This window comes from Lonchura striata, chromosome 1 (genome assembly GCF_050655825.1).
Source record: "Lonchura striata isolate lonStrDom1 chromosome 1, ASM5065582v1, whole genome shotgun sequence".
Lineage (NCBI taxonomy): Eukaryota > Metazoa > Chordata > Aves > Passeriformes > Estrildidae > Lonchura > Lonchura striata.
This window is the reverse complement of record NC_140703.1, coordinates 28,443,148-28,465,183: the sequence shown is the minus strand read 5'-3', so window position 1 is coordinate 28,465,183 and position 22,036 is coordinate 28,443,148. Positions and strand designations below refer to the sequence as shown.

General features: G+C 46.1%; 1 protein-coding gene across 4 annotated transcripts; it reads right to left on the bottom strand.

Annotated features, from left to right (window-relative positions):
- Nucleotides 1-60: 60 nt before the first annotated feature.
- TMEM39A (transmembrane protein 39A) lies at nucleotides 61-18,999 on the bottom strand. Of its 4 annotated transcripts, none has more exons than XM_021549176.4 (9): nucleotides 18,675-18,999; nucleotides 8,116-8,309; nucleotides 6,365-6,587; nucleotides 4,935-5,018; nucleotides 3,387-3,529; nucleotides 2,601-2,943; nucleotides 1,600-1,787; nucleotides 988-1,108; nucleotides 61-489 (listed from the first exon to the last, which is right to left on the bottom strand). In XM_021549176.4, exons 2-9 carry the CDS (start codon nucleotides 8,226-8,228, stop codon nucleotides 256-258), a joined length of 1,449 nt encoding a protein of 482 aa, XP_021404851.1. In that variant the 5' UTR covers nucleotides 8,229-8,309; nucleotides 18,675-18,999; the 3' UTR covers nucleotides 61-255. The 4 variants fall into 4 exon arrangements, with proteins under 4 accessions (XP_021404851.1, XP_021404852.1, XP_021404854.1 ...); XM_021549177.4 differs by lacking the exon at nucleotides 18,675-18,999 and adding an exon at nucleotides 14,645-14,663; XM_021549179.4 differs by lacking the exon at nucleotides 18,675-18,999 and adding an exon at nucleotides 12,639-12,779.
- Between the last annotated feature and the right edge of the window lie 3,037 nt (nucleotides 19,000-22,036).

Genomic DNA, 22,036 nt, shown 5'->3' with positions numbered 1-22,036 from the left:
TATACGGTATATACACATGGATTTTTTTTTAATATATATATATATATATAAAATAACGCCTTGTTTATAAAGCGACATTTAATTGCCACTGGTTCCCTTCCCGCCCCACAAAAACAATAGTATACAAAATATAAAATATTTTAAATATTTATAAACGTCGCAAGAAAAAAATAGAACTGTACGAAAATATTTTTTTCTGAGGTTCCCTCCCTGCCCTGTGGGATGAGGAAGAGAAGGGGTACACGTCTGGCCAGCCTAGTGTGCCTTGAGTCCATAGTTGTTAAGTGGGTAGGAGTATGCCCTGCCTAATACTATCCGGTCCCGGAGGAGCTTAAATAAGACATAATAGTTGCAGAAGAGGATGAGGGCCATGGAGAGGGTGTGGTTCCACTTCTCTGAGCGCAGCAGGGAGTAGAGCTGGTAGCAGACCACACTGCCTTCGATGAGAATCAGCAGGTTGAGCAGCCGTAAGGGACGGTGAAAGAGGAACTGCAGGGAAAGAGTTAAGAACGAGAGGTTTCTGTCATTTCTTGCTGAGTTTTAGTGATAAGGAATATGGACATAAAGCTGGGCAGAAGCAATAGTTGTACTCCAGCCACCATTAGCTGCTACTTAGGGAAAACAGTAAAAAAAAGGCATGGAGAAGTGGCATTTTGCTTGAGAAGGGGAAGCGGGTGAAATAAACCTATTGGCCTGCTGACACACTTTCCCATTTCCCTGAAAGGGAAATTCCCATTCCTCTCAGGGGAATGCCACTGCCTGATGGGAGAGCTGTGTCACCTCAGCCATGGTTCCCATCTTGCCCAGAGGTCACTGTAAGACAGAATGGGAAAGCCCCACTGCTGGCAAGATGTGTTTTGCTCAGCAACACCAGCCTGTCATGGAACACTGAACTCTCTCCTGCACAATCTGCTCTGCTGCAGCTGGATTTGAGCCTCTCCTCCCTCCCACAGTCGTAAGGCACCAAGCAAGAGAAGAGATACTTGCATAAAAGCGGGCATGGGACACGTCTGAAGGCACTGCTACGTTGTAAGGCCCAACTGCTTTATACAGGCACCGGCTCCGTCGCACCAGAACTCCCTGTGGCCATATTGTGTTTTCTGACCAGCTGTGGGGAAACAATGCCAGAACATTACTATCTGTGCTCCCAACCCTCCAATCCCCAGAATGAGGGTTCCCAGGAATGGACTGCGTCTTGAAAAATACCAAAGCCTCTGCCATAAGGTCATGGCCTAGCTCCCACTGGAAAAGCACAGAGCGTTGATCACAAGCCCATCCAATGGACTCTAAGTAACATGAACAAATGGCTCCCAGTGCAAGAACCTGCAGTGGAGGGGGCCACTGCCTGCCTCTGCTCAAGATGCTCTCCAGTGGCCAAGAAGAATCTCAGCATTTCTTTCTGTGAAGCATCCAGCAGTGACTGGAGGAGCTCAGACAGCCCTCTAGAGCAGCCATTTCTGTTTTGAGTGAACGAGTCTAGTAGTTGCAGGGGAGTGGAGACACATCCTCAGCAGATAAACCCTGGTGGTATTTGCTCATCCACTGGAGCATCTCGGCCCCTTGCTAGGCATGCCAAGCCCTGCCCATTCCCACACTCACATGTGTTGTGGAGCATTGCTGTAGGAGCCGTGTTCTAGTTTCTGCCACTTGCCGAGGTGGGCGGCAGACCTGTGGAGCAGGTCACAGTACTTGGGAGGCAGCAGCTGCGTGGTGAGCATGACAAAGGCATTGATCCACACCATGATGAGGTGCTCGCAGGACCAGCGCATGTCATAGTACTGGGTGCTCTGCAAAGAGACCAGACAAGAACTTGGCACCACTGTCACAAAGCAGAAGGAGGAACGACAAGGGACATACTGCATGTGCATCCAGCAGACCCACACCACACGTTACAGGCATGCGCTTTTGGACCGGTGATTTCGGAGGGTTACAGCTTAGGAGGCACTCAAGGCTCCCTTCTCCTTGAGCTGCAGGAGAAAGGACAGGGGATGATGCTGCAGCTGGTGCATCTCCTCCTCCAGCAGCAGGTAACAAGGCAGTTTGCTTGCCAACAGAACTGCCCCAGGAGCACCAATTGCACCAAGACTGCTACACGGATTGTGGAGCCCTGCCCATTTCTCTGCACAAACTGGAGCTTATTCAAGTTAGAGAAATGACAGATGAAAAAATATAACCCCCACACTGACAAGAGGTTCTTGGATTTAGTTTGCCAAGCATCCTAGTTGGCTCTGACAGGCTGACCACCAAAGCCTCTGATCCAAGCATTCAAAAGCCACAATGTTGGATCTGAGACGGGTAACAACAGGTTCTCTTTTCTAGGAAGAACACAGCTATCCACCTGCCTAGGACAGGGGGTGGGAGAAGGGGAGTTAGTAAGTGGGGTGATGGGACTAGAGGTGCATCACATTTATGGCAATACCTATCTGCCAACCAGGAGCAGTACTAGTGCACTCCGGATGCAGCCATGCTCCGCTATCCGGGCTGCCAAAGGGGAGACAGAGAAAAGGGGGATTAACCAGGAATCTGGCCTGGCAGCAGTTCACACAACATTCAGAAGGAGACAGTGGGCAGGGGCACAGAGAGAGACAGACAACAGCTACCTTCACAAAGCACAGTGGCAGGAATGCCACGTAGTAGGCACTGAAGAGAGAGTTGAAGAGCACTTCCTTGATCCTGCGGTTGAAGTCTGCTTTTAGGCACTCCACCTCATTGCGGATAAGATCTGGGGAAAGGGGGCAGCTGTGGGTGGGGATAGACGTAGGATTATTGAACTGTTCTCTCAGGGATTCCCACAGAAGCGAGAAGAAGTCTTTGACCAGGCTGCTGACAGCTGAAGCCCCATCATCCGCCACCTGGTCCTGTACCAAGTAACCACAGTCTGCAGGTAGAGGCTGTGCTCTGCTGTCCTGGTGGAAGCAGCACAGAGGGACGTAGACACCAAACCTGCCATGAAGGAAAGAAAAAAATGGCTGTAATAATAGCCATCCCAACAGGGAGCAGGGGACACCTCCCCAACTGATACTGGCCCTGACAAGAGTGACAGCACATAGGAACCCTGACTCCAGAAGCTAACAGCCTCTCCACTAAAAGGCCAGAGGCTGCAGTTTCATCACCTGTGCAGAGAACTTTTTTAAAATCCCATTTGTAGAACCAACAATCCCAAAGGCTCAGCTTTCAAGTGGCAGTAAAGGCCCCTCACACAAACAACAGCTGAGGCAATTCACTTCATCAGCTCAGTGCCACCTCCTCACACCATCCCCCTGCTTCCTTTTTAATCCTAAATCAAGGAGACATTACAGCCAGCACTCTGCTTCCCACGGTGGCTCATGGCACCCCCAAGCATCTGTGCCCCCCCCGCCCAGAAGGTTCAAAGTGGTGTCACTCACGGGTAGCCCAGGAAGAGAAGGTTGAGAACAGAATGGCTGCGGAAGAGGTTGACCAGAGTCCAGCAGAGCACCCATCCACAGAGGGTGAGCAGCACCAGGCGCACCATGTAGCGCATCAGTGATGTTGCACCCACCTGAGAGGCCTACAAACAGAGAGGGAACACTAGCACCCTGAACAACCAGTGCTAGAAGATGAGCACGAGGGATGCCTGTGGAGGAGGAACAGGGAGAGGGGTGCCAGGAGGTACTGGAAGAGGGATAGCTGCCCTCTTCCTCTCAGAAGCAGGAAACTGATTCTCTTACAAGCACAAATTCCTTCAATTTTATTAACGATTGACAGGATCCAAAAGATTCAAATAATTACAACTTGTGGGGCATGACTAAAATAGGACCTCTGAAGAAAAAATTCAGAGCTGCAAAGCAGAAAAATATTTTTGCTCAAGTCCCTTATTGCTCTGATCATAGTCCAAGATGGCCTGAGACCCATTTCCTCTCTTTCTTTTCTTTAGAAGGATCAGGTCTCAGCATTGTGAAAGGTCACATTTCACAGCTGAGGGAAGAAAAGATGTACACCTTGTCAATCCCAAACCCAGATTTCCATAATTTAACTCTATTGGATGTGCAGGCTGCAGTGTAGTGAGGAGGAAAGAAAGAAAGCCTGATCCAATCTCCAGAGGAGAGAAGAAAACTGAATTATGAAAAGGTTCTTAAGGGTTAGAGCCAATACGTGGGATGCTCAAGAACCTGCATGGAAGATTTGAATGCAGAAGTTTCAGTCTATGGCAAATCTTATGGAGGATGTGACCATAAATGAAAATGGAAGGAATCAGTTGAAAATAAACCTTCAGAGTTCCCACCTTCTCCACTTATCTATTCAACAGGATGTAACTGTTCCTTTATTTAATTTACTTATTTTTAAACACTGCTTAGTTGCTTAGCCTAGAGTTGTATTAACCATTTCAGTGGACAAAACTTCTATTTTCCTGAAAATGACCTTTTACAGAGACCTAATTTGGCCTGGTTCTGCTCCCACAGACACAGAGAAGGTCTCAAAATCTGTGGTGACATGACCAGAGTCTGAGTTACTGAGTAACCAGAACTGGAAAAGGAGTCATACCAGTATTCCTATTTCACTTCAGTGTAGTCAGACATCCTCCTCCTGACCCTTCCCCATCTGAGCTCCTGTTCATTCTTCTTGTCTTGGCCAACCTCCCTGTTTGCCTTTTTGCTACCTGACTTGCAAGTCTCCTGGCCACTTCTCCATCATGAGATAGTGGGGTACAGTATTGTACCTGCAGAGATAAATAAGCAAGTGGGACCATTTAATCTCCTCCCAGCAGAGCCAACAGAGCTACCCAATACTACAGGACATGACTGGTCTCAAGGAGAAAACTCCAAGGCAGAAGGGCATCCTCAAAATCTTAGTCCTTCACACCCACACTCTTCTGAGGGAAGAAACCTTCCAACCTGCAGATTTTTTTTAGGCCATGGATGACCATGTTCTACAGCAAGTTCTACAGGCAGGAGAGGGAACAGTGGGAATGTTACCTCAGAGATAATGGCCCACACCAGCCTCCGTGCCAGCATCACCGTGATGAACGCTGCCAGGTGGTAGTCAATGAGGTGAAAATTCTGAAGGAGGAAAGAAAAAAGGTCTTCACCAGGAAAGGGGACTCTGAAACCACCCACATGGGGTGGGACTAGAAAGCTGGCTGCTGGAGAGTACATTAGGACCTCACATAAGCATTCTCCAAATCCCTCTATTAGGAATGAAGGAAAAGAAATATACATTAGCAACACAGGAACATCTCCAGAAGCAAGATCTCCTCCACAGGGAGATTCCTTCCCATGAAGAGGTTTCCACAGAAAACAAAACAAACCCACCATTCAGGCAGGTATTTTTGGGGTCAAAGGAACATCTAGAACCAGAATCCTACCATGAAGAATAGGTTTCAGGTTCTCCACAGAAAAGCCCCTAAACAACCAGACAAAGGGCAGCCAAATTGGCGTCCAGAGTGAGCACAGCAGCTCACCTTCCTTCTTGGTCTCAAAAATGGTCTGTAGCAACCAGTGCTTCCTGATGAAACCAAACTGATCTGAAAAACCTCATCTTCACTGACCATTAAGTTCTCTAGCTGCATCAAGTTAGACGTATCTCTTACAGCTTTTCAGTGAAGCCATCTAATATATTCTGGCCAGAAGAGTTAGTAGACTCTGAATACTGCTGGTTTTGGTACTTCAAGGACATTTTGGGTAAAAAAGAATGCTTGAGTTGTGATGGGAAACGACCATTAAATCCTGCTGGGTAGGGAGCCCCAAACAGAATGCTTTTACTTCTAAGCCAGCCGTTTCCAGCAGGGCAGAGCTGAGCAGGAGGCTGGTGACTGGAACACCAGCACCACCTGTCGGTACAGGTAACTGAGGGACCACCTCGTGCTTCCAAGCAGCCTTTAGGACATGGTTCCAGCTGCACAGGCTGGCTTTGCTCACGTGAGGCTCACTGGCTCACAGGCAGCTTATTGGGACAGCAAGAACACTGAAACCGAGGAGGTTGAGAGCTTTACATAAGCTGAGGATCTGACCCCCTCACCAACTGTGCTGCTGACCTGCTGTGGGACCCTAAGAAAAATCTGCACATCTTCCTTCTCTCAGGCTCTGTTGTTTTGACTGGCAAGTGGCACTCACAGCACGAGACGGTTCCTGGAGTCTCAACTCTGTGTCAAACCCTAGGGGCTAGCTAGACCATGCAAACATGTGCAAGAAATTTCTCCTGAAGGAGTCCTGCTGACTCCTCTCTCCTGCCATGTCTTTTCTGCCCTGTAAAATGGGAGATGACATGGCCCTGACTGATGGGGGTGCATGTGAACTCTCGTTCACTCCCTTAATGTCAAATGCTTGGTGATTTCCAGACTGAAGAAGCATGAAAAGAAGCTGTGCAATGAAAATGCCCAAGTGATGGCACTTGCTGAGGAACTCACCAGTGAGGTGCAGGAAGCAGGGTGATTGTATGGGTACCACCAGACAGTCTTGTAGATGTTGATGTACTGAATGAAGAGGGCTACCAGAAGGTAGATGAAGAACAGGAATTCAAAGAGAAGGCTCCCATCCAATGGCAGTTCAGGGATCCGGCAGTGACGCACAGGCTCTGGAGTAATCAGTGCTGTGATCGGAGGCGCCGACAGGCTGATGGCACTACCATTCCTGAAGCAGATGGACATCACTTACTTGGTAAACATTCTACATAATCTCTGATATTTTCCAGGATAGTGTGCTTGAGGTTGTGAATTTGAGACTGGGCATTACTAGGGGAGAGGTGACAGCAGTCTTGTATTCCTATTTCTGACATGAGGCTGGTGGTGAACTCCATCATCTTAGTTCAGACAAAACCCTTATCCAGAATTTTTCTGGATGACAGCTGAATCTGTTAGAAGTGCTGTGCCATGCCCAGCAATATTTCAGTAAACTTGCAGACTGAAGAGCAGACATACAGAGCAAAAATCATTAAGGACTCTGTACTACACCCAACACTTAATATGGGCTCTTTCCACCCATCACCAGGACATTACAGAAGCACTCATCCTCCTTCTCCAGCATGGCAAAGTGCCCATTGTCTTTCTTGTTCATAGTTCCTCTTTTAAAAAGAGGAGTAACTGAAAATGGAATGGAGTAGTTCAGACACTTCCTAGAGGCTAACCTCTCAAGTGTTCTCACACTTCCTTCTTTTCTAGCTTTCAGAGGAGGCTACAAAAACTAAAAACTCTGGCATACTGAACTGGTGGAGAAACTATGCTATATCTGACTGAAACCAGATAAGCAACACTCCCAGGACCCTGGGGCCCTGACTCCACAGTCCCAACAGTAATTTCCTTCTCAAGAAGCTCAAAATGCGCTATCTGTCCCTTTGCCCCTGACAGAGAAGTCTGTAAAGCCAAAGCTAAGTGGCTTGGATTGCTCTAGTCTGTCAGAATAAATCTATACCAGGGCCCCAGCATGCAGCAAATAGCTTCTCTAGTCTGCCAGCTTTTTATGGAAAGAAGTAATGCTGGGCCCTTTCAGTTTTTTATACCAAATGTGGTAATCTCAATGTTACTTGCATGTATGTGTTCCTGTTTCAGCCCCCAACTTCCCCAGAAAATGCAGGTCATCTTTATCATGAGAATTAATTTCATCTGCAACCAGCAGCTCTAAAACAGAATATGGGCATCCTCTTGCCCTGCCTTTCTATTATGTAGGAGGAGGAGTCACAGCTGTACTCTGATGTGTCACACTAATTCCCCAGGGCAGTGAAGGTAAGTGAGCGAGACAAGGACTCTTGCTAGGACTCACTGCTCTGGAAACTGCTGCAGGAAAGACAAAAGGAGCACTGTCTGATTTGCACCCCTGGTTCTTGTGACCACAGTGAGTGCTGAAGGGGGGCTGAGACCACTGCCACAATCCCCTCCATGGGCCTGGTTTAAAGGCATGAAGTCAAAAGAGAGGCTGCAGAGAGAAGCATGTACCACAGCAGAGCTGAGAAGAGAAGCTGGAAGAGGTTTGTCATGCAAGACTTGTTCCCTCTTGGATGAGCCATCTCATAATGCCACAGTGGAGGGCTCAAGGTTCCCCTCTCCCAGTCCCTCACTTTCACCACAAAGCCATGCCCCACACAGGGTTCAGGGTGGATCAAGGCTCCTTGCTTTCAGCGCTGACTTAGCCACAGATGTCTCAACAACCCTGCCTTTGTCCTCACCTGTTTCTTAAACCAGTACCGTTTCCACAGCTTCCACCAACCAGAGTCTGGAGAGAAGGCAAAGCTGAACGGCTTAGCTGCTGCCGGCTGGGGCCCCTCCTTCCACCGGGCATGACCAGGAACCAGTCCACTTCCAGTGCCTCCAGCAGGCTGTGCCCCGACACCCAGACAATGATTCAAACGCCTTCCCAAATCTGCAAAGGAGGCAGAAACATCACTTAAGTTTAAACTGCTGGTCATACTCACCTAGTTCATGCTCCAGCCAAGCAAATTCATGCAGAAGGAAGCCGTTCTCATACACTCAGAGCCCTGTGGGACAGCCATCACCACTCTAAACCACTGTGCCACTTCAATGGCAACAGGTCAGTGTCTTCTTGCACACCCAGAATGAACACCACTGTAGTAGTACTACACACCACTGACACTGTGTCTCTAAACATTAGTCATCAATGACTGAGAACACTTATTGCTGGCTGGAAAGCACCACTGAGCATCTCCAGAGCTGGAGACGACAAAAACGTGTGCTTCATTTCAAAGGCAAACCTGGGAAGAGCCCTCTCCGTGTTGTGGTTGAGCTACTAGAGCTTCACAGCTCTTTTTAGGCACCCAGAACATTACTTGCCAGGCTCTGATGCTGGTAGGTAATTTGGACACCCTCTGGCAGAGCTATGAACAGACAGACTGGTGTCCTTGAAGGAAACTGCAAAAAATCGTTCAGCTCCCTTCTGTGCTAAGAATGCCCAGATGACACCAAGGTAATACATACATTTAAAAGTGGGTTTAATTAGCAGAAAATGCAGCAAAACACACATGTATGCATGTACTTTAAATGCACATATGGGCAATCGCATAACCCAGCCCTGAAAAGAAAAATAATTCAGAAGCAAACTTGTACATATTTATTTACCTATTTATTTTTAATTACACACTTAAATCTATCAAGTCCTTAAAATGAACTAGTATGAGAGAGGCTGGGCAACTCAGAATATAAGAAACAATACTGTAATTTCTGGCACAGATTTTATCACTTCCCATACAATTTTTCTTCTATTTCACTGGTCTCTCACGTGACACTGCAATGATTTTGGCAGTCGGGAAAGTTTCCAGTGGAAACAGCAGACATAAGGGAGTGAAGGACTGAACTGGAGTCCACGTGTGCTGTACAGGAACAAGACACCAAGTGAGTACCTCACTACAAGGACTTTGGTGTGTCTGTGTGCCTGGAGTCTAAATCAGCTGCCCTTTTGGAAAAATAGAATAGCCAGAACCAATCCAGGGGCCAAAAAAGCACACACACCTTCTGTGGGAAGGGAAACTCTAGATGTAGCTTTGAAATGTACAAATGGAACCTATGGTCTATTTATAATTCAGTCATCACCTCCTTTAAAATCCTAAGAAATCACAGCTGGCAGAAATGCCAGAAGTTTTCTCAGTGAGTCACAGACTGTCACCATGAACACAGTGTACAGGAGTACTTCTCTAAAAAATTCCCTCAAAGAATTGCCCTTTGTATTAAAATTTCCCATCCTTCATCTCTACTCCAATAAACAATTGTCATGATTGAAACCAGGATACCAATTCTCAAACTTCCAACAAGATGTTTCAAAGGATGAATGCTTTCTGCATACCCACATGAAAGTCAGTTGGAATAATCAAACCAAACCAAACCCAAAAAAACCATAGTGAAAAACAGAGATCCAGGAGAGAGAGAGAAAAAAAAAAATAAAAAGGAGATATGAAAATGCATGAAAGGCGAACAAACATTGGAGAATTTTGCTTTTGAAGTAAATATTATGTTTTGGCAGACTTTAATACTCTCATATCTCCAATAGCAACACAACAGAGACTGAAGCCTATCTTACCTATCTTGTCAACGATGCCTTTCAGACAATTTTCCCTAGGATGTTCTAGAGTTTTATTTGGAAATATTTATATTTCAGGAATTAAATATAAACAAGAACATTCTCCTGCATGTGTAAGATGAGCAGGGGCAGTAACAAACAATGCAGAATTCACTTAAGGCATTCAGACACTTTTGATAAACAGCAAAAGTGAAGGAAAAAAATGAGGAAAAAACCCCAAAAAAGAACAAACTTGAAAGCCGTTTTAAGCCGAATTTAGCTACAACAGTGCCTGTGGTAGCTGAAACAATTGGTCTGATTTGACCTATAGGATACTTATGATAATGGATGCAATAAGTTGGTGGTCTAATTAGTGCTATTAACAGTAGAAGGTATTTTATACCACATTCAATAATTCATGTAAATAATTTAACAGGTCTCATTAGTATCACCCCATTAGTATGCCTCACACACTCACCAACACAGACACTTGGACACGAAGTAATCGCAATTCCAACCCCTGGCTTTACCAACCAGTAAAATGCAGGTTTCTACCAGTAAAAACAACTGCCCATGGAAAGAAGCCATCCTTAACGTCAGTGCACATACTTTAAATGCACTTGAATAAGCTCTTTCACGGTGATTCATGAACATATAGACTGGGCAGTTCCTCAAGCCAAGCTTTAAATAACTTTACTGGAGTTAGATCAAATTAGGTAGGCGTTTATTGGAGAAAAATCTGCCCAAAAACCATGCCTTTTTTTGTTTGCTTTTATTTTGTAAAACTAGCCACCCAAAACTGAAGCGCCACAGATAAAGTTAAACAAAGCAGTGAGATTACAGATCAGATTGCCTCTAAGCCTCCTGTTCTTCGCCTTGAACCAATCAACAGCCCTCCTTTTTGAGGAGAAAGACATGGGGAAAAGCATTTTTATAGCTTTCAATTAATAAACAAAGGCATGATTCTACTTTGAAAACAAGAAAAAAAGGTGTCCATAAACCCCTTAAGCCAACAGATAATATTCCAAGTCATATTAAGTATTAATGAAGAATCCACCCTGCTCTATTCTCTGTTTGCATTCCCCACCCCATCAGTGATCTTATTTTATAGAGTCATGCAGAATAAGTGAGTAATGAAAGATAAAAGCTTTTCCTGACAAGACTCTTCAGTCCATTAATGTGATTCCACACTGTTCTTTCCAGTTCACCTACAATTTCCCTCAAAAAATAAGTGACATGCTTGTAATCCCTTCATCCTCAAATCCTCAGAACCAGTATTACCTTGTCTCCAAGACCTCCTCTCTGAGGCAGATGTGGGCATCATAAAAACACACAGGCAGAATCTGGAAAGCAACTACACAAGAGCAGACAGTGGTCCTGCCCACACATAGGGAATAGATGTGAGTATGGACAGCTCTTGGGTCCTAGCGCAGACCATGCTTCAGGACAGAGACAAAACTTTAATTTGTGACACAGTTACAAGAAAATCCAAAACCAGAAAGCATCAGGTGCTCTGATTTCCAGTTCCTGCTTTTAGGGCCACAGAAAGCACTTGGTAATTTTTTTTTTCTGTGCCATGATACCCTTCCTGCCCATCAGCTCCACAGCTATCCTGACGAGGCAGGATTGTGGCAGGATCAAGGCAGGCAAGAACCACAGCAGTGTGCAAGACTTTACTGATAAAAAGCTAGGCAGATGAATTACTCACCAATTCAGAGGTGAAACAGTGTGCAGCCCTGTCCTGCTCACCAAGACCCATCACTCAGAATCATGTTTCTGCAGCAGCAGCCGCCCAAACAGCTCTTTCAAGAGGCAAATCAGCAGAGAGTCAATGACTCATCAGAATGGAAAGTGTGCCTGTTCCCCATCTCTTCACTGGAAATGCTACAAAGCTCAGTCAGTTATTTTGATGCTGTTAACATTTTTTAATTGAAGAAAACTCCGAGCCTCTCCAGTCCTGTTGGGAACCTTGCTGCACGGAGACATGAGAACTCTGAGAGGCTGGAAAACATTCAAGTGGCTCTCCTTGGCTCCACAAGTCCTACCACCAGTTACTCACAAGAGCAGAAAAGGAAACGTGGCCATCCTCACTTGGTGCAACGTGGCACAAGAAGAGCACAGGTCTCTCACTGCAACTCACCATCTCAAAGCGACCTTCTTCCTGCTGAGGAAGCCTTTAACAACTGGGGGTGAAGCAACTCATGGCCTCTATGGTGAGGGACTGACTCTGCCTTCTCCACAGAACACAGATACTCCTGGCAAGACTTTCCATGCAGGATGTCTGTGCTTTATGGAAACACACCTGCCACGTGTGCAGCACTCCCTGGCAGGGAAGCGCAGCCAGCCACCCCCATGACATGGCTGCAGAGCACTGACACAAAGCACAATTAGTTTCTGAAACTTAAAATGCTCTCTTGGTTGCTAAGGTCTTCAACTCAACTCACTGCAGCTGGTCAGCCTAACCCTAAACTTGCAGTTGTCCAGCAATCCTAATATCTGCAAATTATCACACAAGTTTTTCTTTGAACTTTGAGAGTCCTAGTTACTATAGGTTATTTTTACTTCCTTTTAGTGTCAACCTCTAATTTATTTATTTAAATTAAAATAAACAACAACCAAAACAAAACCAAAAGCCCATTTTGACAGCTGGAAAAAGAGACACAAAGCTAGTAATTGACTCACCCAATATAACACCAAAAAGAAACAAAATCACCAGAGAGCCAAGGAGCAGCGATGGCTGCACCCAATTCTTGGTCACAAGGCCACCTTGTCAGCACCCTCACATCTGCCACACCGGAAGCCACAAAGACACAAAACTTCTGTGAAAGCCCCAACTGCTCTGGGAATAAAATAAGCATTTGGTTGTTGCAAGGGAGGAAACAACCGACAGGTTATCAGATGGAAAGCTAAATATTTGGCTTGCACAGAGCTGCCCCAGTGCTAAGTCAACACAACCTTTCAACTCCGGCTGGATCCAAAGGCACACACCCGCCACCTGGCCCAGAGCTGGGAGGCAAAACCGGTTAGGAGGGAGGTCTCCAAGTCAGCACATTTTCCAAGCCCTCATGCCATACAGAGCAATGGATTAATATGGGGATTTGGCACAGAGACAGGCAGAAACCCCCCTGAAGTGCAGCCCAAACACCATCTAACAGGAGAGCTGGGAGGGGAACCATCACTGTCAGGTGGGGCACCAGCAAGACTAATTTTTGCTCAGTGACTAATAACCTCCTCTGTGAAAACAAAACCAACCCATCAAGACCATGTCAGTGTAGGCTTTTCTGATACAGCACAACTCTGGCTGAAGAGACTCCATCTATCAGTCCTCTACATAGAAGCCAAAACCAAAGGGTCAAAGTAGCAAGATTATGACAAGCATTAACAAACAGCATATGTATTGTATTACTTACTTCTAGTGTTTTTAGCAAGGAAGACTAGAGCTAAGCAGAAAGCTAAGTGGGAAAAATAGAAATTTTAGCTTAAGACAAAGGGAAAGCAGCACCTGCCATTTGTAGCTGTCACAGTACTTCAAATACCCACGCAGAAAAATGGGAACAGGAAAGAAAAGTTTTTCAGGAAAAGCCTCTCCAATTTAAAGTGCAGTAAGCTCAGTCAGCTCATTTTGCAGGCATGTTAAGGTATAGGACATAGATTTAAGTTCTTAATACTCCAGATGAACAAAATCATCCAAGATACTGAAAAAGCCATTTTTAAAAACAGAGAAATCCTATAAATTCCCTAAAAATCCCCTCAAAGACCTTACTTTAGAGGGTGCAAGGAAGAAGTCTGCAGAGGTATGCAGGCAACAGTGTCCTCTTCGGAATATAGGCGAGTTCAGGTGTTTGTGAGGTGGAGGAAAGTTGAGACACACACTAAGTGCTCTAAACAAACCTCTGGCAAATACAAGAACAAAGCCACAATTCCTGGTGTAATAAAACAGTATTACCTTATATTACCATATAATTATCTTGTGCAACTAACTGCTGCAGCAGGTCAAAACAAACCGCTTAGGAAAACTTTAATGAATGACTGTAGTAATTTTATGAATGAAGACAAGAGAATTTATATTCCAAAAGGAAGTAAAAAAAAAACAACCAAACAAACAAAACAAAACAAAGCCATAATGCAAGACCCTCAAGGCTCAGCAGTTCCAAGTGGCCAATAACACTCTGCACCAAGTCAACAAGTATTACACAGCTAGCAGCGAGACATTAACATTTTCTTTGGCTTCTTCTGATGTATACAGCAAAACTCACAGCCAAATATTGGATCTGGGAAAAAAGAAAGCATTGGCTTGTTCTTGTGTGAGAACAAGACAGAATTGCAAAGCTGAGCTTTTTCAGCAGCAGAGGGAAATGCAGGCCTGACCAGTTGGGTCACAGTCTATTTTGGTCCTAGAGTTCCCATGCTTCTGAATTGTCTGGGGAAAGGGACATCAAGCCCAGCCTCATCCAGAGTGAGAGGTCCAAACTAAAGAGCTGTAGAGAATTACTGAGCCAGGCAGTTCTCTGAGTATGTAACAACACAGAAGTTTTAACTCCAACTCCACATTACTTACAGAAACTGAAGTTCTGTTTAGAAGGGGACACTGGTTGGGAAGTGAAACACAAGGGCAGCGTTTCAGCAGACACAACACAGGCAAAGCTATCAAAGCTGGCCAGTAATACAATTTATCAACACACACTCACTCCTAAGTACATCTTGCACCAGAGCTCTTCAGTAAACATTATGCACAGCCACAGCTCTGCTACAACACAGCTACAGATCACTCTCCATTATACCATGCCATGTGCAGCAACTGGGAAAGTCAGGGAATTTTAGTATGGCCACTGAAATTTTTTTTCCCAAGATATCAAGGCAAATGCACAACAAAACAGATCACTACAGATGAGGGGAAACAAAGGAAAAAAAATATAAGATGCTCATGCTTTAAGAGCCCATCTTAAAATTTTCCATCAAGCAAGCCACCAAAATAGGCATTATGCCCCCAACCTTGAACACAAACCTGCAGTCTAATGGCCTGGGCACAGGCCAGGATATCTTTTGCTTTTTAATCTTTCCTCTTCAACTGACTTCCAGGGAACTTGTTTTACCAATACAGACCTCAGTTCCCTTATCCAAAACAGGATAAACTGTTCAGCAAGTACTTCTCTTCCAAGGTCTCTGTATGTAGTAGTGGATATTTTTTACAGTATTATTTTAGCGCTTTAGACAAGCTTTTTTTAAAACAAACAGAAGCAGCTTTCCTGCTGGTTTTGTTCCTCTGCCAATCCCTATGTTTAATTTAATGGAAATCAGCCATGACGACAAATCATGGGGAGTCACTAGATTTTTCTGTTTTGTCCTCAAATAGCTAAAAATAAGGCAGGCATCTGCCATCTGTAGCAATGAGCTTGAACGCATGAAGAAGAACACAAGTTAAAAACCACTTCCTTGAGCCTTACACCAAGTCATGACACGGGGATTCACAGCAGAAAGTATCAGTGAGACAATGCTTTGCACATCCCGGACACTGCAGAAAAGCAACAATATTGCGGGGAATTTTAAACAAATTGTAATTTCTATAAATCATACATTTGCATCAAAATATCAACCACCTATGAGAATGCATCGATTCTCCTCTATTTGCCTCTTAAACAAGAAGTTCCGGTGATATAAATATTCCCCACAAAACAATAAGTCTTCAACCTCCATGACTTTGGTAGGCAGGACTCAACATTTTATATTACTGTTTACAATGCAACTAACCCAGCAGATTGAGAAAATGCAATAGCATACATTAATCCCTTGTATAATTAATTATACTGAGACTAATCCAGCTGTCTGAATCTGCATCCATGCTCCCCTTATATGTATTTCTGGGCTCCAGATGTCTACTGATAATTTTGCTTCAAACCAACAATTCCAAACCCCCCAAAGGATGCCACTGCACCCTGTCTTCCAGAATAGCTCTCCTAACCAGGTTGCATAATACCCACTTCTCACCAGGAGTCTCATTTTTGCTTGCAATACCCAAAAAAGTTAAGAAAAGGTTGGAAATAACTCACCAATGACAACAGCCCCTTAAAAATGGCATGAAATCTTCCAGGATAGTTTACGAAAGCTAATGAGTTATTTTACCAAGTCACACAGCTACTACAGATTTACCTCTGATTTTAAAAATCCACCTGCTAACAGCTATGCCACTTACCTAACTGTGGTAGGGTTAGAAACAAATGGACTAAAGTTCCAATTTTAACTGCCACAAGAAAACTTCATGATTTCACAGCATTTCATGATTCTGTGGCACAGGGAAAACACTAAGGAGCAGGGTGGTCTCAGAATTGGTACTATCTTATTGCTTTCCACCACATCCATTTTAGCAACTGTAACTCTACTGAGGAGTACTGAGCGGCCCAACTGGTTTCTGAACTGAATGCTCATGGAAACTGGAAGCAACTTTAACAAACATTTTTAGCACGTTTGCTCTTGGCTGTATTCTCACATATCCAGATTTGGTGCCTATAGAAAGAAAGAAGGTGTTAAGTTTTATGACAACCAGGTTTGCATTACATATCCTTTCAGAGAAAGATTTGTGTTCAGTGCTACTCAGTTTCAAAACCAGCAGAAAGGTGTGGGGCTTCCCCTTCAAACACTACATACAGGAGTTAATTTTTTAATGTAAAATTTCAGAACAAAGAGGAATGTCTGAAAAACGCATGGACAAAAAAAAATTATTAGGCCTGTCTGCTTTTGAGTACAATATAACAGTACACCTATATTGGCAATGTTACATCAGCACAAATGATGCTAATACAGACAGGCCAGCAAAATTATAATTGCTTTATTTCCTTAGCTACCACTGAATCTACTGTGGTAAATGCCATTAGTGTCTCTGAAAAACAAGCAATTCAGCAAGGTGCTAATCTGTATTATGCAACAAGTTTTTTTAAGAATTTATCATCTTACAAGCAGAATAGAAACATGCACTGCAAAGTAGGAAGCAAAATGTTACAATCAGAAAGACTAAATATAAAAGTAAGAAATAAAACCCCTGCATTTTCAAAATTATTAATGATTTTGAATGCTCTGGTTGAGGCAGCAAAGACACCTCCATTAGTAGGAATGTGGACACCCAGAGCTTCTGAAAGTCAGGTCTCAAATGCTGGCAAGTCTGCAAAGAGCAAGCCAGGAGGCATGCAGGTGTTCTATGGTCTTGAGATCAGGAGTACACGCTGAGCACAGGTCACTGTGTCACTAATATCACCTGAGCTTCTCTGTTGTTCCAGACAAATCAAACCTGGAAAACATTACCACCCGCTGTGCTGGTTTGTACAGTAAAACCCGAGGCAAAGAAGCTCAAGAACAGAAACAAGGAGTAGCTGCATCTATACCTGAAGAACTCCAGTCAGATAAGGGACAACAAGGAGCAGGTGAAGTTTCAACCCAAACCCCAGAGGCTCACACACCAGTGAGCCCACATTTTACCAGCAGAGTATTATCCAAGTACCTCGGCTGAAGGAGACTGCACTCCAAAAGCTGCAGCTGGAAGGAGAAATGAATGTCAGAAACAGTCCAACAGCAGGACTGCCAGGAGGTGAGCCATGGAGCAAACTGTGGGTTAAAAAGGGCTGATGTTCTCTGCCTTCAGCATCCTGGGAAACTGGAGCTGAGCCATTCCAGTCCCACCTCTGTACTACTGTATCCCTCTCCCAGAAAATGTTCTGATTACAGTGAGGTAACAGACAGAAGGAATGGTTACAGAAGGGATGCCTTGTCTCCAAAAATTTTGTATCTCGCCCCTTTGTAACACAGACCTCTCATTTCTCCATTTACAGTCATAACAGACGACAGGGACATGAGGGGCCCCTTACTCACAATGGAAAGCATGCATGAGAGCAATCAGAGATTGCAAACAAAGCTGCCTCTGTTTCTGCTGTATGTTCACATGTAAAAATTATGCTGGAGTAGCGAAGGAGCTGCCTCACGTAATAGGGAAAATCATGTGCCCAACTGCTACCCTATATAAGGGAGAATGATTGATACACTATTTTCACTGCGGATAAAAAAACAACAGCGACAGAAACGTGCACCCACATCCATTCTGGAAACGGTACCTTATGGCGGGTTGGATTTGCCTTACAGAAGATTGCCTCAGCTGTTCATCTTCCACAGGACAGTGCCCTTGCAGGACTGGTTACGTAGGGATGGCGCTTTAAAAGCCCAAAGCCCACATTCCCGCGACCCCAGCCGAACTTCCGCGCCTTTAATCCTCAACCCTCCTACCACAGAGCACCCGGCTCCCAGCAGCGTGCGTGGACCTCCTGCTTTAACCCAGACACAGCAGGAAATGTCTCAAAGGAGAAGCCCGGGACCACACGCCGTAACTTACCAGCAGGACGGAACAAGCCCGGCAGAAGCTCCCCACCACTCACTCCCACACAGCCGGTCCCGGAGGGGCCCGGCGGCCGCAGCCCGCCGCCCGCCTGGGTCGCCGCGGCTTCCCGGCGCGGCGCTGCCCTGGGAGCGGCGGGGCCGGTACTCACACACCGCCGGTACTCGGCTCTCACACCGCCGGTACTCGGCTCTCACACCGCCGGTACTCGGCTCTCACACCGCCGGTACTCGGCTCACACACCGCCGGTACTCGGCTCACACACCGCCGGTACTCGGCTCACACACCGCCGGTACTCGGCTCACACACCGCCGGTACTCGGCTCACACACCCCCGGTACTCACACATCCAAGCGCGGGCGGCGGCGCGGCTCGGACATCAGCCGGCAGCGGGGTTCCCTCCGGCGGCAGCGGCCCGGCGGCGAGCCCCGGCAATCCCCAGCAAAACCCCCGGGGGGAACGAGGCGGCGGCGGGAGCCCCGCGGAGCGTCCCCCCTCCCGCCGGGCAGACCCACCTCGCCGCTGCCCCGCGGCGGGGCAGGAGCAGGGGAAGGGATAGGAGGAGAAGAGGAGGCAGGCAGGCGGGTCCGGCCTCGGCGCCCCGGCGCGGCCCTGCACAGCGCCGGCTACCCGGGAGACGTGGCAGTGAGGGCTGATGCTCTCATCACACGGCGACAGCGGCGGCGGCCCGCGGCGGCCGCGGCCGGCCCAGGGAGGGCAGCGGGCGCGGGGCGGGGCGGCGGCCGCGCCGCGCCGCCATCTTGGTGGTGGCAGCCGGGGCTCCTCAGGCGGGTGCTCCGTCTCCTTGTTTGCTCCGGAATCAGGTTAAAATAGATACAGAAAGATCCACACCGAATCACATACCCAGTTAGGCTGGAAAAGACCTCTGGGATCGTGGAGACTGATCACCACCGTGACAACTGAGAGACACATCCAGTCTTTTGCATAAACACCTCCAGGGTCCCTGGCCCACCACCTCCCTGGACAGCCCATTCCAATGTCTAATCACCCTTTTAGTCGAAGAAATTCCTCTTAAAGTCCAATCCAAGACTCCTCTGGCACAGCTTAAGACTATGTTCTCTTATCCTGATACTTGTTGTCTGGAAGAAGAGACTGAGAGAGTGACACAAGGACCCCCAAAGCTTTCTCTTCTCCAGGCTAAACCCCAGCTCCCTCAGCTGCTCCTCATCCTCCAGACCATTCACCAGCTCCGTTGCCCTTCTCTGGACTCACTCCAGCATCTCAAAGCCTTTCTTGTAGTGGGGGGCCAAGAATTGGACACAGGACTCGAGATGTAGCCATGTTTTGCTTCATGAGAGGCCATTTAAAACAAAATCATAAAATCATAATTAACTGCTTCATTACAGCCAGTACATCTATTTATCCCATGGCTGAACATCAGCATCTGAAAAACCCTGCTGCCACTGCCACCCTCAGCCAAGGTGGAAAAGGCCCATGTTCCCATTTGAAACCAGCACAGTATCCACCCCTTATTCTACATCGTTTACATCATGCCAGCTCCCATACTTTCAAATATCCAATCACACTTCCTGTCCTTTCGTGTATTCACACAGCTACCATGCCCTAAGTCTGTCTGTATAAAATGCCAATTGAGTTCATTTTGACCATGGCCTTGAGCTTCACTTGCCATTATAGTCTTTCAGGGAAGAGAAGATGGTGTGTGTTGTTGGACTGTTGCATGGTGAAGCCAGTTCTGATTACATCACCATTGTACTTGCTCATATTTATCAAAGTTCATTCTCTATTAATGTGGTAACCAAAAGAGAACTGGGTTCAGTTCCCCAAATCTGGAGTTGGTGGAGATGCGTGCTTTAAAGTGCCCAATGCACTGATGAGCATATCACCACCATATACATGATACCACACAGTCTTACATAGCAATTACATCAAGCAGCTTAATGAATTGTAATTCCCACCCATAATCAAATCCCCGAGGTACACACCAGACTTCTCCATCCTTCTAAATTACCCATCAAGTGCACCCAACTCCTTGAACAAAAGCAATCCCATGGATTGTTTTTGCCTTTGCCTGAGGCAGGAATTACCTACCCGAGGCAGGAATAACCCAGGCTTTTTCCCCCAGCATATTTCTAATGTGCACTACTGAAATTTTACCCCATTCTCCAGTGTGTAAAAGTTTTGATTGAGCAGTGCCAGATTCCCTAGTGCTGACTAATCAGGTGGCTTTTGCTAAATGTTTGAAGATTCCACCACCCATTGCTCTCAGCGCAGTCTTTAATAGTTCATTGCACTGCTGAGTTTTTCCTGGAGGCTGGTGTGCAATAGGGTGTGTAATATCCACTCAATACTCTGTTTTTGGCCCACTTGTCTACAAGGTTGTTTTGGAAGAGTCCCATTGTGTAACACAGTTGTTTATAGCCTACCAGGTCCCCACAAGACTTGCATTTCAAGGCCCAGGATAGTTTTCTGGGTGTCGTTTGGGGCCCAGAATATGTTTACAGCCCTCCAGAAAGTTCATAGAGGATTTGTGGGAGTTTGATGTATTCACTCTGCCAGGCCTCCTTGTATTTATACTTCAGCCACTGTCCTTCATACTAGAGAGTCTTTAACCACTTGACTTGCTTAATTTCAGTATGCTGCACATTCATGGATAACCTGTGTGACAGTGTGCATGGCCAAATCTACCCCTCAATCACTATCTCGTCTATAGCTGCATCTCTTTCTTGATGGCCTGAGGTGCCATGGGCCCACTGAGCTATAAATAATTCACCTTTATGTTGCCAATTCAGATCCACCTGAGCCACCTATTGGTTGTTTTGGTGTTCTGCAGTGGCCCGACTCATGAGCACATGAGCATTTATGTCATGCTCCTTCCCGTCCAGGTTCTCCACCCAGGCAGCAATATCCTGCCACAGTGCAGCAGCCCAGGTGGGTTTACCTCTGCATTGCTAGTCTGTTTCCATCACTGCAAACCCCTCCTGAGAGCATTTGCCATCATCCCTGAGTCAGTAGAGAGGTAAAATATTGGCCATTTTTCCCATTAAACAGTGTCTAAAGCCAGATAGATGGCTTTCATCTCTGCAAAGTGACTGACTCACCTTCTCCTTCAGCAGCTTCTGCAACTTGTCATAGGGGACCCCATACAGCTACCTCCCACCTCCAATGCTTTCCTACAACACATCAGGACCTATCAATAAACAGGGCATATTGCTTCTCTCTTCCTGATAATTTGTCATACAGTGCAGCCTCTTTGGCACATGTCACCTCCTCCTATGACCATATTTTTAAATCTTTGCCTTCTGGACAGTTCATCATCACTTTCAAGATTCCTGGGTGCCTGAGATTTCCTATTTGAACTCATTGTGTGATCAGTGGTATCCCACTTATTCCATGTAGCATCAATTGTCTGAATTGCAGAGGAAACTCTCCATTTGAACATCCAGTCCAGCAGAGCTAACCAGGGTGCCAGGAACAGCTCTGCTTCAGTACCAATCCCTTCTGAAGCAGCTCAAACCCCTTCATAAGGTGCAATTAACTCTTCTTCAGTTGGAATGTAGCAAGCCTTAGATCCTCTATATCCCTGACTCCAAAAGCCATGGGGTTGACCTTGAGTCTCCCCTGTTGCTTTCTATCAGAGGTTCCATGTCAGGTAAGTCTTCCTGGCTGCAGCAAAGAGCACATTTCTAACATCTTGCCCTGCCCAGACTGGCCCAAGGGCTATTGCA

Bases quoted from the DNA above. Each gene is read 5' to 3' on its own strand.
- TMEM39A (XM_021549176.4), bottom strand. From the start codon at position 8,228: ATGCCCGGTGGAAGGAGGGGCCCCAGCCGGCAGCAGCTAAGCCGTTCA. The intron at 6,588-8,115 runs GTGAGGACAAAG...CATCTGCTTCAG, and splicing joins GGTACTGGTTTAAGAAACAG to GAATGGTAGTGCCATCAGCC. The intron at 1,109-1,599 runs GTGAGTGTGGGA...GTTTCCCCACAG, and splicing joins AGCAATGCTCCACAACACAT to CTGGTCAGAAAACACAATAT.